Raw genomic sequence first — 18,661 nt, 5'->3', positions numbered from 1 at the left:
AGTTTAAACTAGTGGGGATCTGAGATCTTCACCAACATGTGTTGGTCTTTCTTCATCTAGCTGTTAGCTCTTTAATCCTGTCAGATCTAAACTCCAGTTCTTCAAACTGAAGCTGTGCAGGAATGCAACAGGACAGATGAAATAAGCTTCACCTTTCTTTTGTAGAAATGATGAAAACAATCAGAGCTGACCTTCTGCCTGCTTTCTGTCTTTCTTCGACTCCACAAGCGGGGCTCGAATTTCAGATTCACATTTCAGATTCCTGCTACTCCTCAGCTGGACAATGAGGCCTTTATAACAGGTTGTAAACCTGAGCTAATCACATCAGCTGTTCCGGCTGGGTGGGCTCCAGCTGGGCCCTCGTGGACTCTGACTAATGTTGCTGATCAGGAATGTCTGCACGATTAAGTTTGATACCGAAAGATCTAAAATTCATTCCAGATACACAATATTACCATTTCTCCCAAACATTGTTCACAAATCAGTCTAAATGTGTGATAGTGAGCACTTCTGCTTTTCTGAGATTATCCATCCCACCTCACAGGTGTGCCACATCAAGATGCTGATCCGACATCATGAGTAGTGCACAGGTGTACCTTAAACTGCCCACAATAAAAGGCCACCCTGGAATGTGCAGTGTTGTCTCACAGCAAAATGCCACAGATGCCACAAGCATTGAGGGAGCGTGCAATTGGCATGCTGACAGCAGGAATGTCAACCAGATCTGTTGCCCGTGCATTGAATGTTCATTTCTCCACCATAAGCCATCTCCAAAGGCGTTTCAGAGAATATGGCAGTTCATCCAACCAGCCTCACAATCGCAGACGACGTGTAACCACACCAGCCCAGGACCTCCACATCCAGCAGGTTCACCTCCAAGATCGTCTGAGACCAGCCAATCAGACAGCTGCTGAAACAATTGGTTTGCATAAACAAACAATTTCCTCACAAACTGTCAGAAACCGTCTCAGGGAAGCTCAACTGCATGCTCATCATCCTCATCGGGGTCTTGACCTGACTCCAGCTCATCGCCGTAACAGACTTGAGTGGGCAAATGCTCACATTCGATGGTGTCTGGCACGTTGGAGAGGTGTTCTCTTCACGGATGAATCTCGGTTTACATTGTTCAGGGCAGATGGCAGACAGCGTGTGTGGCGTCGTGTGGGTGAGCGCTTTGCTGATGTCAATGTTGTGGATCAAGGGACCCATAGTGGTGGTGGGGTTATGGTATGGGCAGGCATCTGTCATGGACGAAGAACACAGGTGCATTTTATTGATGGCATTTTGAATGCACAGAGATACTGTGATGAGATCCTGAGGCCCATTGTTGGGCCATACATCCATGAACATCACCTCATGTTTCAGCAAGATAATGCATGGCCCTATGTTGCAAGGATCTGTACACAATTCTTGGAAACTGAAAATGTCCCAGTTCTTGCATGGCCAGCATACTCACCGGACATGTCACCCGTTGAGCATGTTTGGGATGTGCTTGACCGGCGTATACAACAGCGTGTACCAGTTCCCACTAATATCCAACAACTTCGCACAGCCATTGAAGAGGAGTGGACCAACATTCCACAGGCCACAACTGACAATCTGATAAACTCTATGCGAAGAAGATGTGTTGCACTGCATGAGGCAAATGGTGACACATGAGATACTGACCAGTTCTGAGTCCCAAGACCCCCAATAACGCAAAAAACTGCACATTCCAGGGTGGCCTTTTATTGTGGGCAGTATCAGCATCTTGATGAGGCACACCTGTGAGGTGGGATGGATTATCTCAGCAAAGGACAGGTGCTCACTGTCACACATTTAGACTGCTTTGTGAACAATGTTTGAGAGAAATGGTAATATTGTGTATCTGAAATGAATTTTAGATCTTTAAGTCCATCTCTTGAAAAATCGGAGTAGAAACAAAGGTGTTGCGTTTATATTGTTGTTGAGTGTATTTAAACCTTTCATGTAGCAACTGAAGCTAAACTTCCTTAATCATATAATTTAAAATGTTAAACAAAGACCAGAAAGTGGGTCGGGTCACATAGCAAAAATATTACAGAAGTGAAAGTTACTTAATTTGTGGAAATTAGTTATTTGTTTCTGATATTCCGGAGTTATCGCCGCAACGTGTTCTATTTGTGTGTGAGGACTTTCAGTGTGAACAAGCCAAATCAAAAACAAGTGTTCACCACATCAACAATGTGAGACAGATAAATTAACATAATAATAAAAAAATAAAACTACTGCGTTATTCTTCATAATAATGATAAATAATAATAATAATAATAATAATAATTTTATTATTATAGTTATTATCATAATTAAAATAACTATACTTAATATTATTAATGTTAGTTTAATAATAATACATATTATTATTATTATTGTATTAGTAATAATATTATTTTATTAATAATAATAATAATAATAATAATAATAATAATAATAATAATAATAATAATAATAATGATGATGAAAATACATTTTTGTTAGGATTTTTAAAATAATGTTTTAATACGTTCAACAGAAGCTTGTAATTGGGCCTTTTATATTAGAAATTAAACAACAAACAACATTGTTTTCAGTTAAATTTCCCTGTGCTCATTCAGATCAACTAATGTTCATATTTATATCATATCATTAATTTTTTTAAGAGACAGTCTTGTTTTGTATTGAGAGATTTTTAAAATGTTCCATTTCTACAATTAAGATGAAAATCTGAAGGTCAAATGTGAGAGATTCACAAGAATCTGACTTAAAAAGCAGATTTCTCTGTTTGTTTGTCCATAAATGCACCACTGACGAGCAGCAGCAACAACGATCGGACCTTCTCTGGGTCTCTTCTTTAAAAACAGATTTTTGATAATAATGAAATGAAATGATTATTGAATTATGTCCTGGATTTGTTTACAGTTTTAAATTGAATCTGTTGTTTGTCTCGGCCGGCGGTGGTTGTGGTTCGCTCGGTGGACTCTGATTTGGTTTTCTTTTCTTCCGGCCACAGCTGCAGCTGCCTGCTCCATTGTGTTTCCCACATCCAGCTTTTGGTTCCCAGAGTTTGGTCCTGATAAAAACTCCTGTTTGGGGAATAATCTTCAACATTATGGCCAAACATCTGACGGAGAGAAAAAAGTTCAGCACTGTTTGCTGCTTTTCTTCAGTTTAAGTGGAAACATTAGAATTGATGGGTAAAAAAAAGTAATTCCTCACACTTCACATGCATCAAATGCAAGAATTTGCTCAGTGATGCTACAGCGTTAATCTGCAGGAGAAGCCGAGGCCGAGTCGGGCTGTAGAGCCTGCTTCTGAGGTGAGAGTGGAAACAGTGAGCTGGTTTGTATTAAACCTAACCTCTTTTTGGATGAAAGTGAGAAAAAAATAGAAAAATGCGACACATGCATTGTTTGCAGCTCTAAAAAGAAGAGAGTGTGACCACAGTTGTGCTAAACAAAAGTGTCTGACTGAGGAGAGGAAGAGACACACATCTGGGTTGAAAAGGAGGAAGCAAGGACGAACTTTCTCAGCAGTGAAGTCCAAAATAAGAGAAGAGGAAACATGCGCGGTGACTTAGATCTGTGTGTGTGTGTGTGTGTGTGTGTGTGTGTGTGTGTGTACTTGTGCAGGAACACACACGGCTGATTGCTGAGTTTGTGGTTTCTTCATGTCTGCATGGTGCAGATACAAACGCGAGCTACAGGCGAGGATAGGGTGTGAAACTTCTGTCAGAGTCGGCCTAAATGCAGAACATCGCCACTTTCTTCAATGGCAACAGATCCAGATCCACACAACCGTCATTCAAATGCAAGAGTTACGTGTGTGTGTGTGTGTGTGTGTGTGTGTGTGTGTGTGTTTACATGTGCAATGACATCAGAAACCTTGATTTGCCTAACTGTTGGCTGCAAGTTACAAAGCAGGATTGTAGAGTGACATCCACACACCTGACAACATGCAAATGCTTAAGCTGAATAGTATGTGTGTGTGTGTGTGTGTGTGTTTATGTATTACAGACGGTGAAATGATAAGGAGAGAAGCTCAAGCGGGAGTTAAATGCAAATAAGAGTCTAGTAAAATTTAGACTCTGGAGAAACACAAAATGCAGTTTTGAAATGATGATTTTATATCTCAGAAGGAAACCGTTACCCAAGCCTTCATGCCCTTAGGTGAAACTGTTATTTTTCCCATGTTGCAGAAATTAGCTGTGATTAACGACATTTTTAGAATTTTTTTAGACATTTTTTTCAGTTCCGCTAACCACACCCTGACCTGATTACAGTCAGACTAAATCCCTTCAGTAGAACCTGTTGTTCCTGATCACAAGGCACAAGGACAAGCCCATAAACATGTCTGACATTGTTACGTAAGCTAAAAGATCTCAAAAAGTAAGTGTTTTTAAGAAATTCAAGAATCCAGAACATCTAAAACCCTGCAGGCATCACTTGGTTAAAGTGACAATGTGTAGCTTTTACTATTACTCTGGAAATATCCATTGAAATTTTGTAAATGAATTAAGAGATGCTCGGTTGTTAAAAAATATTGGCGGTTTCATGACAAATAACCATAAAAATCAGGTCTAAAATACATGGGAGTGGGTCTAAGTCTCTGGGCGACGCCATATTGGACGCCATGCTTCCTTCTACGGAAGCCCGTGAGGACAGAATGCATTTACTGATTTGAAACAAATGATTACAAAACTTTCAGCATTAATAAACATTGTTCTTTTACACATTTACCTCTTCACTCATTGCAAGTGATGAAAAGGAATCTGATGTTCTTGTTTTGCTGGAGGTAGCACTCCTAAGGATTTTTGACCCTAATGGCCACCCGTTGGTAAGGTCTCATTCAAACACAAAAATAATGCTTGCTTGCAATGATTTAGGTATCTACTGCCCTCTATTGCTGGGGAAAATACACACTGTTACTTTAAAGTTAATGTCAAAGGTCATGTGACAAGGGGAAAAAATGGCCTTCTGAAACCTCAACTGACCAAAATCAACACAAAAATAATTTCTAATCATGCATACTCGTCTGAGCTTGTGTACTCACGTCGTTGTGAATCATCTTCAACGACGGCCCAAGCCAACCCTGTTCTTGCTTGACCCATTGTATCAAGGATGCATTAATGTATCATTCTGTGTATCCCATAATGCATTGCACCGCGAACCATTATACTCTAAACGGCAGAGGAGAAAGCTCATAACTGTGTTTTAGATCAGAAACACAAATAAAGACATAAAGTTGTCTGTTATTGTAAATAATTGGCGGTAAAATTTGCTGTGTATATTTGGGTTTTTTACACGATCCCTCAAAATGCTAATTAGCTAACCCGCTATCAAAATAAAAGTAGGGTTGCCTAATAGCTCTGTTTTGATGAAAAATAAACATTTTTCGTCGTTTCACAGAAGGAAATGCTGGTATTTCATTAACTTTGATCAAAAGTGGACCAAAAATTATACAACTAATCAGTATTCATTATTTTCTTACTTCAGAGCCAAACTAAGCATTTTTTATTTCAGGTCGTTTTTTTTTTCACCATAGCATAACGCGGCAATTGTTCCCCGTACGGAAGGGAGTACTGCTCGGTTTTAAATGCCGTCCTGGGTAGAACTGACTTTCTTTAAAGGACTGTGCAAATCAACTGGCTGGAATCTTTACCTGGATCTTCAACCAATCCCTGTCCCAGGCTATTGTACCATCTTGCTTAAAGTCCTCCATCGTTGTTCCGTTGCCCAAAAAACCCCATGAAAAACAGCCTGAGTGACTTCCGGCCAGTAGCACTCACATCAGTTGTGATGAAGTGCTTTGAGAAACTGGTGCAGTCACATCATTGAGTCATGCCAGCAGACTTGGACCTCTTCCAATTTGCCTACGAGCAAGGAGATCTGCAGAGGACGCTGTGGCCATGGCTCTTCACACTGCCCTGACCCACCTGGAGCAGCAGGGGAGCTATGCCAGAATGCTCTTTGTGGATTTCAGCTCGACTGGTGTCCAAACTATCTGATCTGGGTCTCAAATCACCAACATCCAATTGGATACTGGACATTCTGGCAGGTTGCTCTCATAGGGCAAGGCTGGGTCCCCACACCTCAGCAGCTGAGTCTCAAGACCAGGACACCACAGGGCTGTGTGCTCAGCCCACTCCTCTAGACCCTCTACATGACTGCGTCCCCACCCACGAGAGGAACAAGATCATAAAGTGTGTGGATGACACAACGTTGATCTGGCTAATCTCCAGCAAAGAGGGTGAGCATTCCTACAGAGAGGAGGTCGAGCAAATGTCAGTGGTGCAAAGTCAATAATCTGCTCTACAACACCACGAAAACGAAGGAGCTCGTTATCGATTTCCTGGGGAGGAGGGCAGCATGGAGAGGTTTCTAGACATTAAGTTGGAGGATGACCTGACTTGGAGTGCAAACACCAAGGAGCTGGTGACGAAGGCGCAGTAGAGGTCGTATTTTCTGAGAATCCTGAATAAGAACCACCTTCCCACAAATCTGCTGCTTGCCATCTACCGTTGTTCCGGAGAGAGTACACTGACAAACGGACTGTGTGTGTATGGAATGGCAGCTGTACTTCCTTGGAAAAGAAAGCACTCCACAGGACCATCAGCGCAGCAGAGAGAACAATTGGCTGCACCCTTCCTACTCTGAAAGACATCTACACCCCCCCGTTGCTGCAGGAGAGGAACAGACATCTCAGAGGATCCATTACAGCCCGGGCAGTGCTCCCATCTGAGAGAAGATACAGAGCCGTCTTAGGATCAGCTTCTGAATAACCAACGCAGATGGGAACACTGACCACAGGTCAGCTGCACAGAGCTTTTATAAAATATGTGCAATCTGTATATACCTGCAGACTTTTTATTCTGGTTTTATCCCTTTTTTGATTTCATTGGTTTTATGCTTGTGAGTCAACCGCACCTTCGTTTGCAGTGCACCTGGAAAAAGTGACAATGACAATAAAGATGTGTCTTATCTTATCTTATGTGCCGTAGCTGATGCAACCATAAAGTATGTTCTCTACCAGAACATCCAGAACATCTGACCATGTGACCTTTGACCTTAAACAGGCCATTCATGCTGGAAGAGCTGCCAGTGTGGCTGAATTACAACAACTCTGTAAGAGACAAACATCTCCACAGTGATGTGAAAGACTCCTCATTAGTTATCAATCAATCACTCAATAAGATTTTATGTAGAAAGCGCTTCTCAAGCAAACTGCCACTCAAAGTGCTTTACAACATGACCCCAAATTCCCATAACAGTTTATAAGCATTAACAGATATATGCACACACACACACACACACACACACACACACACACACACACACACACACACACACACACTTTTTCTTTGTTCTTGTGCTATAAATAAGTGTTCAACTGGCTATCTTTGTAAATGCATTTTTTTGTGCTCAAAGGACTTTAACAGTGCGTATTTTAGAAAATATGACATCACACAAAAACTACAAAGTGAGCAAAAATATTTTTATGCTTATTTGTGTGTCACGTTGCGAGTCAGGAGGAGGTTTGGACCCAAAATGCAGACACCCAGAACAACATGAGGCAGGAGTGGATGTAAATGAAAACATTCCTTTATTAGGAAGTAGAACAAAAAATTCCAAAAGGGCAGGAAGCCAAAAATCAATGTCCTGAAACCCTGGAGAATGAAAGCTCACATAGAGCACAAAAGCTAGAGACAAGGAACAAAACAACGCTGACAACAATGGACTGACCAAACACTGTTACACAGACAGGGTTTTATACCTTGGGGAGGATGAGAGGGAGATGAACTGCAGGTGTGTGGGGAGAGAGAGACCAGGTGAACTGAGTTACTAATCAGGGAGGAAACTAACATGACCTAAGAATAAAACCTAAAGACAAGAAGAGTAGGAAACATAATCTAAGGGGGGAGAAAAACCTCAAACACCGATGGGAAAAACACACTAAAGAGACTAATAACATGAACAGCTGTAGCTAAAGGAAAATGACCTAAGGGAAAACCCTAAAGACCAGAAGGGCAGCAAACATAACTAATATTCTAAGGGGGAAGCTGAAACTACAGGAAAACACTACAGAAAGAAAAACTACAGGGACGTGACTAAAGGGGGCCAAGGGAGCACAGGACCTGGGAGGGGGATGCCTGAGGAGGGAAACCTAGAGGGCTGAAGATCTGGGGGCAAATGGGGAAAACCAGGAGACACAAGAGGAAGACGCAGACAAGGACACATGAGGGCGCTAGGAGACACAAAAGGTGAACCTAGTGAGGGACGGAGAACACAAGGAGACACATGAGGGGAGACGCAGACGCAGACCATGACATTGTGACACTCCAAGGCTGTGACAACTTACCCACAAAAAAGATCATCTGGACATAACACACCAAAAATGATTAGATTTTTTTTTACAGTTTTCAAAGTTCTAGTTATGATAATAAACCTGGCAATAAAGGGGTTAAATCTGAGGAACACACATATTTTATTATATTTTGTTAGGGCTGAAGCCAAGGATGAAATTCAAAAAAACTGGGACGTATGAAATATTAAATACTATTTCTATGGGAAGCTTTGTAGGTGCATTTTTTTGTGCTCAAAGGACATTAACGTTAGGAAATGAAAAGAAACGGCAAGGGTTAGTGAGAACTTCCTCAGCATGAGTGAAAAACCAGTAAACATGAAGCACCTGTGCAGCATTAGCATGCAACGACAATTCTGCTGAATGAATCGGTGGCTTTACCAACTCTCAGGTTGTGTGGGATGGAGAATGAGACGGTGGAGGACATGGATGTGCTGTGGGACAGAGTGGAGTGTAAGCGCTACGAGCTGTGTCGCGTCATCACCCCAGCCAAGCTTACCCCCTACCTCCGTCAGTGCAAAGTCCTGGATGAACAGGATGAGGATGAGATTCTCAACTCCCTGCTGCTCCACACCAAAGCAAACCGCACAAGTGAGCAGAAATCTCCATTTTCCTGCATTAAAACAAGCTGTGTTAACACTGGTTTGATTTTAACTTATTTCAACTACTTCTGCCATTAAATTAAAGACAAAGTTCACTGAGAAACAGATTGAAAATAGAAAAAAAAAACTGCTCGGCTTTGAAAACCCAGGCTAATTCATGTCATACTGACTATTAGCAATCATGGACTCACCCATCATAGCTTGCGACGGGGAAGACTGTGTCGATTTCCTGCCAAGGAGAGGGCAGAGTGTGTTATGGCTAATAGAAGCTAACCGTTAGCATTAGCAACTCCACAACATGGCAGAAATCATTCAGGTTTGTGTTGTTTGTGGAGATAAAACATCAGTGTTGCAGTAAACGGAGTCGGTGGTAGCGTCAGTAGCCAATCAGAAGCGAGGTGTCAGAATATCAGGAAACAACACATCAGCGTTGCGTGTTTTAGCTCAGAAAGAAGAGCGAACAAAGGCGGTGGAAGAGTTGTACATCTGTTAGCCAATCAGAGGCGAGATGTCAGAATATCGGGATATATGTCTCCAAACCCTACCGTCGTCTGCTCACCTCTCCTCTAGCTCACTTCTACTTCCTGAAACAGGAGTGTGAGAGCTTTTCCCCACAGAGATCGATTCACGGGACGTTAATTTATACTTGAGACTGCTGCAAATGTGTTGAAAAACAAGTGAACTTGGTCTTTAACTCGATGTGTTCCTGTGCTGAATATAAAGTGCACTAATCAAACTTGCACCAGGCCGTCTACTTGACATCCTTCGCACTAAAGAAGAGCGTGGCTATGTGGCTTTCTTGGAGAGTCTGGAGTTTTACTACCCTGAGATGTACAAGGTGGTGACTGGGAAAGAGCCCACAAGATGCTTCTCCACCATCGTAGGTAAGGCCCACACACTTTTGGGTTGACAGAGCAATCTAAGAGCATGTAACAGATCAAACCAGTTGCAGCGTGTGTTGGCGGTGCCTCGCCGGTAATGGTTGGGGTCAGATTTCTAGCTTTAAGAAGTGCATTTCTCACAAACTGTGATGCACCCATGTTCTCCTTCTGTTTCCTGTTTCTTCTAATCAGTGGAGGAGGGTCAAGAGGGTCTGACCCAGTTTCTGATGAGTGAGGTGATGAAACTGCAGCAGCACACCAAAGTCAAGACCCTTCAGAACGCCGAACTCAGCAGGAAGACCCGCACGTTGGAAGACGAGCGCAAGAAGCTCTCCTTGGCTAATCAGGAGCTTCAAGCCTTCCAGCAAAGTAAGATATTTGCTTTCATTCTAGCCGTGATTCCTGACTGATGTTTTTTTCCTGGTTGGGACATTTTATTACAGTAAATGCAAGAAACAAAACAAACAACAACAACAACAAAAAAAACACCATTTCAAACCACGACCCCACCAGACAGGCCAGGCTTATCCCTCCTCATGCATCACAGTTGAGTTAAAAATAATTTTAATCACAAAATGCAACTGATGAAACTAAGATACTGTTGTGGTTATGAATCCATCCTGTTCTGTTTATCTCTGCAGACGATAAAACAACTAAGCTGTAAATAAGGAGAATGGTTTTGGCTCAGTGGACCTTTCACATAGTCGTCATGCAAATGACAAAACTGGTAATTTCTTTTAGTTGATCAAAAAACTAATTAAGGAGTTGCAGGAACTCCGAGTATCATAGAACGGGAAACAAACGTCCTCATAGGCATTGCTGATTTCCAGAATTCTCTGTTTAGTTCCTGTGGGATTAAAAATGAGACAACTCTGTAGGTGTTGGCCACCAAATTGTTACTGAAATTACTAAAAAGAGAATCTAACATTCTGAGCATGCATAAAAAGGCAAGAAAGTACAATAAATTGGGAAAACGGAAGACTTAATAAAGATGAGAGAGTTGTCAGCCGTCTCGGACTTCATTCTCCCCATAATTAATTAACTATTGGTTCAAATCATTAATTCAGTTGAACAATTTTACCTCCACTACTACTCGTGCTGTATCTGTGGCTCCTCAAGGATCTGTCCTCGGCCCCCTACTCTTCATAATTTATGCCATGTCTTTGGGTCAAAAACAGTTATAATTTATAAGGTTTATAAGTTAGTTAAAATTACATGAGTTCATAGTTGGTTAAATATATGTTAAGGAGTATGCTGTTGCCTAGCAGACCGAGAGGGCAGAGCCACTAACAAATACACACAGGCTCACAACGACATTGTGACATCATATGGTACCAGCTAACGTTCTAGGGTACCTCTTAGCCAATAGCGATGGCAGATTTAAATTCAACTGCAGTGAAGAGTTTTTACCTGACAACGGCACAACACTGACAGTTTTAGGCAGAAAATTTAAGTTTTAACTAAAATGCACTAAAGTGCAAACCTATTGACTACACGTGTCTGCAGCACAATTAGACACACACTTATAGTTTATCAGAAAAAAAGGTGATTTGGTGGTGACTTGCTCTTTAAGCACCTGTTTAGAACTTTCAGAGATTTTAGGAATATTATTTGCATTGGATTCTTTATCTGTTCGTTACACTGCAATGTCATGTGTGCTGGCTAGCTAACTGTTTTAGTATAATGCATATTTAGTAAATGCCCTTTCCTTTTTTTTGTATGTTACAGTTACCAAACGAACAATCATTTGTGTGTAATGTAAGAAAGCTTCACTAAATCAAGAAAAACAAGCCTTGTGCGTGGAGTTTTCTTTCATGGTTAGCTAGCTGTCTAGCAGCACACAGACACGTGTTGTGAGGGCAGCATAATTTGACTGCCCACTTTGGGTTCAATCTTTCAACAGCGGTTTTTACTGTTACGCTGATGATGCTCAATTTTATATTTCAGCTGCAGCATCTACAATGATTCCACCTTCCTCACTCACTGATGCCTTGCAGAGATTAGGTCCTGGTTCTCACATCATCGCAAAAATCAGCCCTGGTATCCAGCAGCTTCATTGGCTATCAATAAAATTTACTCCTAACATATGAGGCCATTTACAAACACACCCCCTTATATGTTTATTTATTTGCCAGACGCTTTTATCCGAAGCGACTTACAATTTATAACCTATAGGGCATGTTGTGATCTGTGGGGGAAACCAGAGTACCCGGAGGAAACCCACGCATGCGTGGGGAGAACACGCAACTCCACACAGAAAGGCCACAGCCGAGTTTTGAACCTGCAACCTTCGTGCTGCGAGGCAACAGTGCTAACCACTGCGCCACCATGCAGCCCCATTATATCTCTCGCAGCTCACGTGTCTACACCCTCTCACACGCTCTCTCAGCTACCACCAACCTGCACAAACCCCTGCTGGTCTGGTCACCACGAGGAGTCGATTTCAGCAGATCTGACCCCTCACTTTGGAATTCCTTAAACCCTAGCATACAACTACCCTTCACCACCGCAAGGCTAAACCCAAACTCACCTGTTCAAATGCTGCCCAGCCTTTTTAGAGGAAGCACGGGTTGACAGCAGAGCCAAACTATTAAGATTCAAACCAAGGATTTGGCAACAATTCCAAGATAAACTTGAATCGTTCATGTCAAAAGTTCCCAAACTGCGTTCATGGTTTTTCATCCAGGGTACAACAAGCTGAGAGAGGAGAGGAACACCTACAGCGACGAGCTCCTCAGAGTAAAAGATGAAAACTACAAGCTGGCCATGAGGTACGCCACGCTGAGCGAGGAGAAGAACATGGCCGTGATGAGGAGCCGGGACCTGCAGCTGGAGGTTCTAGCACAGCTCACGCACACACCTCGTTAACATTTAAAGGACTTGTTGGAGTTGGGAGGTGAGGAAATGAGCTCTCTCGGTTCTGCAGGTCGACCAGCTGAAGCACAATCTGAACAAGGTGGAGGAGGAGTGCAAGATGGAGAGGAGGCAGAGTCTGAAGCTGAAGAACGACATCAAGAATCGGCCAAAGAGAGAGCAGATCTTTGAGCTGGAAAGAGAGAACGAGATGCTTAAGATCAAACTTCAGGAGCTGCAATCCATCATCCAGGTGAAGCCAACTCCGAAGCTTCAGTCTTCGGAAAAGTCTCAGACTAGTCTCCTAATGCTGCTGTTAGATGAGCACAATCTGCTTTCAGCTTGGCGAGACAAACCTCCAGCGGTGTGTGTGTGTGTGAGGGGGGAGAGAGAGAGAGAGAGAGAGAGAGAGAGAGAGAGAGAGAGAGAGAGAGAGAGAGAGAGAGAGAGAGAGAGAGCGAGCGAGCTGAAGCTGATTAGAACCATGAGCCAGCCATAACATTAAAACCTGCAGACCGAAACGTATCACTAGAACACTCCTTACCATCCTGCCTCGACAAAACAAGCCGTAACCGTCATCACAACTCTGGGCCGACAACAGATCAAATAATTACCCACCTAACCGGGTGTGTGTGTGTGTGTGTGTGTGTTGGTTCCCAGCCCGGCCCATTACCAGCATCAGACAAGGCCATTCTTGACATTTTGGAGCACGACAGACAGGAAGCTCTGGAGGACAGACAGGATCTGGTCAACCGCCTTTACAACCTCCACGAAGAAGTCAGGCAGGCGGAGGAACTACGAGACAAGGTCACACACACACGCACACACGCACACACACACACACACACACACACACACACACACACACACACACACACACACACACACACACACACACACACACACACACACACACACACACACATTATTTAAACCAGAAGTAGGCTTTTTGTCAAAAACATTCATTGCGTGTGTGTGTGTGTGTGTGTGTGTGTGTGTGTGTGTGTGTGTGTGTGTGTGTGTGTGTGTAGTACTTGGAGGAGAAGGAGGACCTTGAGTTAAAGACCTCTTCGCTTCAGAAGGACTGTGAAATGTATCACAACCGCATCGACACCCTCACTGCACAGCTGGAGGAGGTGGAGAAAGAGAGGGACCAGGTAGCAACACACACACACACACACACACACACACACACACACACACACACACACACACACACACACACACACTGACTGACGTTAATGCTCTTCTGTTTCCTGTGACCTACAGGCGTTCCGAGCCAGAGATGACGCCCAGCATCAGTTCTCCCAGAGTCTCGTCGACAAAGATAAATATCGTAAACAGATCAGAGAACTGGAGGAGAAAAGCGACGAGCTCCACATTGAGATTGTGCGTAAAGAAGCCAAGATGGTAACCCTCGAGTGTCGCCTGAGACGGATGTCCAAAGAGATTCCTCTGGACCAGGTGGGACACGAACGCACCTGTTAAACTTCAGCATTTAAAACTAAAACAAACCCACGATGAGTAGGAAGAGAGCAAGACATAAACACACCAAACTAGAGCGGTTAACTGCCAGCAAACGATAAAAAAACAAACCCATAATGATCATTTATGTTTTACACTGTAAAACATTGCCCCGTTGAGTAGAAATGTAACATTTTTTTAAACTATGAACACAAATCATGATTGATTGACTATGTTGTTGACCTATTATATGTCTGACCTTGATGAATATAATTCTTTAAAGGCTGATTTAATATTTCACTACGCCTGAGTCTGGTTGAATTGAACTAAATAAGTTATTTTTATACTTTCTAGCTTCTTTTGTTCAATATTGTAAAAATTGTTAGAATCTAAACAACATGAATGAGAATGTTTATGTTGCTGTAAGTATCTTGTAGGGGTGACTAAAGAGCAAGTCACCCCCTACCAGAGTCTAACTCCACTCTCACTTCATGTTTAAAAAATGCAACAAATGCTGTTGCCTGGCAGACCGAGAGGGCGAAGCCGCTAACAAATACACACACACACAGGCTCACCACAGCATGGTGACATCATAATGTACCAGTTTACACCATAGTATACCTCTTAGCCAATAGCGGTGGCAGATTTAAATTCAAATGCAGTGCAGAGTTTTTACCTGACAACGGCACAACGCTGCCAGTTTTAGGCAGAATATTAAAATTTTAACTAAGATGCACTAAAGTGCCAAACTATTGACTACACGTGTCTGCAGCACAATTAGACACACATTTATTTAGTTTATCAGCAAAAAAAAGTTTTTTGGGGGTGACTTGCTCTTTAAATTTTCTGCCTAAAACTGTCAGTGTTGTGCCGTTGTCAGGTAAAAACTCTGCACTGCATTTGAATTTAAATCTGCCATCGCTATTGGCTAAGAGGTACCCTAGAACGTTAGCTGGTACCATATGATGTCACAATGTTGTTGTGAGCCTTCCGCTGTGTCTCATTTCAGGGTCTGCATCCTTCGAAGGACCCAGCCTACTCGGCCGACGTGGGCTGAGTCCTCCGTCGGCCGAGTAGACCGGATGTTAACGGCTGTGAATTTGGACAGGCCTAGCGTTCATGAATTACCGCCACTCCCTCAGCGAACATTCTGTCGCCTAGCAACCGTGGAACCGCTGAGCAGAAGGGAGAAGGAACTTTAAACGATGGAGCTCAAAGTTTTATTTAGATCTTTAATCATTTCCTTGACTGTTGGAGAGCTAATTCTGAGGAAATACTTTCGGCAAGCTGATCCTGAGCAAAGATGTGATAATAGTTTTTAATACTTTCTAAGGGTCTTAATTTGACCAAAACCGATTTATCACCTTTTAAGACTTTTCAAGACCCAGCGGATACCCTCTAGTAAACAATTCACATTTGTAAACAAAAATAAAATTCAAGAGTTTAATGCAGAACTGATTTTATTTAGATATTTCTTTTATATGTACATGTTTAATCTTTATTAACCATTTTTTCTAGCAAGCCTATCAAAAATCTCCCTTCTCTCCTGGGCCCTCTGCTGCTCTGCCTCCCTCTGCAGCCTCATGTCCTCCCTGATCAGCTCCAGAAGCTGGTCATCGCTGTCACCTTCCCCTGGACGCCCATTTTCTCCAGAATAGTCTTAACAAACATGTAAGAAAAACAGCAGGAAGAGAAAAGAGGAGAACGGGTTATTCCTTTCATGTTTTCGCAGAAAAAACTAAACTTAAAATATGAGATGTTATTGTACCTCCATGCCACAGCCGCCGAATACTTTGCTCCAGTGATCATGTGGTCCATCTTCACCCTAAGCTTAATAAACTCCCTGGTTTTCTCTTTTGTCCCTAAAATACAAATTTCTATTAAAATCAGGGGGAAACGTAGCGGGAGAAGTACAACACCGAGCGGCCGAACATACGAGCCGACACTGCAATACAAGCACTTTTATTGTAACATTTCAAACTAAAATAACGTTCATGTATCACCAAAAGCCCTTAACCTAACAGTTTTCAAGTTTATACTGACATTTATATGCGCAATCCTCTCCGACAGCTCCCGCTTCGCTGTCCGCCATTGTTTTTAAAAGTTCTGCCATCCGGCCCGCAAGGCATCTTGGGAAATGCTACCTATTGAAGGATACACCGGACCCATCCTTCATTCAGGCGAAAAGAAGGCCGGATTCGTCGACCGCATTTGAAGGGGTCTTCGAATTGGGACAGGCCTAGTCGCGGCGCTGTGACGTAACCGGCCGACGAATCCGGCCGACGAAGGATGCAGACCCTGAATTGAGACACAGCCTTCGTGTGTGTGTGTGTGTGTGTGTGTGTGTGTGTGTATTTGTTAGAGGCTCCACCCTCTCGGTCTGCTAGGCAACAGCATTTGTTGCATTTTTCAAACAGAAAGTGGGAGTTGAGTAAGAATCTGGTAGGAGGTGACTTGCTCTTTAAAGAATAATGAGTCCATGGTGGCGTTTTACTTCCTTCAATGATTCGTTCGGAACTAGGACAGCAAGCTAACGGCAAACAACCACACTTTCTCTTATGCCAGAGACATACGTGTAGCAAGTGCTCCCTACCGTTAAACACTTAAGAGTGCTAACACCAGATGGAAAAATGTATTTATCTACTTATCAACTTACTGTGTCTGAATCGTCTTCATTTGTCATCTAGAATTTTCCGGCGCCGATCCATAACTGGCAGCAGCGATGAAACATGAAAATGAGAGGGAGAAACTCACCTTTTGTTTAGAAAAATGGACTGCAGTCTCCGAATCTGACCACAGGATGTCATTCCTACTTTAAAAGCCTATAGCAACATCATTCTTACCCCATTCTTAGATCTTACACCTTTAGTAGATTTTGATGTGTTTTTCTGTGTGGAAGTCATAAACAATCACTGTTGCAGATGGTCTCCTGAACAGCCTCAGTTCAGGAAAATACTTTTCCCCCCCTAGTATTAACCCTTTGATGCATGAATTATGAAATCTTCAACCATGATTTTTAAAAAAAAATTTTCATTCATCTTTAGGTGTGAATGAATCAAATTTCGTATTTACATATTTTTTGTAACATTTAATTTACACATAGTTTATTACATGTCCATCTCAGTGGACAGCGTGCATTCTGAACATGAAATATGTTGTCTTGACTTACTGAAGTCGAAATGGAGGGGCTCAAATGCAATAAAGTCTTCAACAGTTGTGCTTAGTAGCAAAAACAAATAAATAACAATTTTGAGTACCTGTCCACTGTAGTGACCATTATGCATCAAAGGGTTAATTTTGCATTGATTTCTTCAGTTGAAGTGTGAAGAAATTCCTATTGTTCTTGGATCCCTGGATGCACCAGAAGTGCTACGTTTAGCTAGCCTAGTGAACTAGACCAAATTCTTGCTTTGCAAAGAATGGTCTAGGCATGCTCCATTGGAACCTCAGCAGCTCCTACCAGGACTCTGGCTAGCCAATCACAGCTCTCTAGAGGGATTTCAAACACATAAAGAGCTGTGATTGGTCCGTAATCGTGGGCCAATCATAGTGCTCTATCTGCTTAGTGAACAAATCACAGAGCTTTGTCCGCTTTGTGGGCCAATCAGAGCACTCTATATGCCTGGTGGGTGGGATGATGCAACAGAGTGAAACAAGAGTATGTCACATTCATTGTCCAGTGGAATGCGGAGATCATTTGAAAGACAACTGTAGAACCCGCCCCACAACCGAGAGCCGTCAATGGAGCATGGCCAGACTAAATAATACATTTATTTAGTCTGGCTTGCCAGGCTAACGTTTAGCTGCTGGTGGTGGATGTAAAAAGCGTAGAGCGAAATTTTCTGCTTTGAAAATTTTATAGCACAAAGTCACTTGAACTGAAATTTAGGAGATTGGATTTGTTTAAAGACAGAAGCAATGTGCGTTGGTCTTGATTCAGTTCAAAGATACGTTATTAATCCCAGAGGGAAATTAAAGTTTCAGTACACACAATTCTGAGATCAGACATACGTACATAGACACGTGACAAGGATTGGTGACTGTGGTCATTCGCAACCCAAGTCGCGCTACCTTAATAGTGCTTTGATCTGCTCTAACTCGAAATCTGTTTGCTCGTTAATCCTGATGGACATAAAAGCTGTTTCTCCAAACTGAGTCTCTTCTAACACTGGTAACTTTATGTTTAATAATCCTTCATAAGTCTCTTTGGTGAAATGTTCTAAAACAAACTAAAAGGTCCTGTTGTTCCCACAGAGTTTACCGAGGGACCTCCCTCCTGCCATCATCTCCCCAGGGCAGGGCCCTTCAGAGTGGTCCAGTGATGAGTCACATGAGGAGAAGCAGCCATCGTTGGAGGAGCCTCGACTCAGACGCAGACCAAACCTCAAAGCAGGGGTCAGTTGTCCACTTCTTATGGTTCTCAGTTGTCTTCTTATAACATCCATCTAATAATGTGCTCTATTGATCTATACTGGTAAATACAGATAAAGCTTAAATATTTTAGTT

At 42.5% G+C, this 18,661-nt stretch overlaps 1 protein-coding gene across 4 annotated transcripts in view; it reads left to right on the top strand.

Moving 5' to 3' along the window:
- card11 (caspase recruitment domain family, member 11) overlaps positions 1-18,661 on the top strand; it is a 33,638-nt gene that overhangs the window by 3,071 nt on the left and 11,906 nt on the right. Inside the window, exons 1-10 of one of the 4 annotated variants that reach the window (XM_070542843.1) lie at positions 3,203-3,313; positions 8,747-8,946; positions 9,704-9,841; positions 10,031-10,207; positions 12,525-12,673; positions 12,765-12,944; positions 13,352-13,498; positions 13,723-13,848; positions 13,961-14,155; positions 18,410-18,550. In XM_070542843.1, coding sequence (XP_070398944.1) covers positions 8,757-8,946; positions 9,704-9,841; positions 10,031-10,207; positions 12,525-12,673; positions 12,765-12,944; positions 13,352-13,498; positions 13,723-13,848; positions 13,961-14,155; positions 18,410-18,550 — 1,443 coding nt within the window. In that variant the 5' untranslated portion in view covers positions 3,203-3,313; positions 8,747-8,756. Of the gene's footprint in view, positions 1-3,202; positions 3,314-6,714; positions 6,804-8,563; positions 8,947-9,703; positions 9,842-10,030; positions 10,208-12,524; positions 12,674-12,764; positions 12,945-13,351; positions 13,499-13,722; positions 13,849-13,960; positions 14,156-18,409; positions 18,551-18,661 lie in introns of those variants that run through there. The other 3 variants (XM_054750705.2, XM_015945405.3, XM_070542842.1) reach the window with 3 other exon arrangements.

This window comes from Nothobranchius furzeri, chromosome 12 (genome assembly GCF_043380555.1).
Source record: "Nothobranchius furzeri strain GRZ-AD chromosome 12, NfurGRZ-RIMD1, whole genome shotgun sequence".
NCBI classification, from domain to species: Eukaryota; Metazoa; Chordata; class Actinopteri; order Cyprinodontiformes; family Nothobranchiidae; genus Nothobranchius; species Nothobranchius furzeri.
The sequence above is the reverse complement of the archived record's forward strand: the minus strand, read 5'-3'. Positions and strand labels throughout refer to the sequence as shown.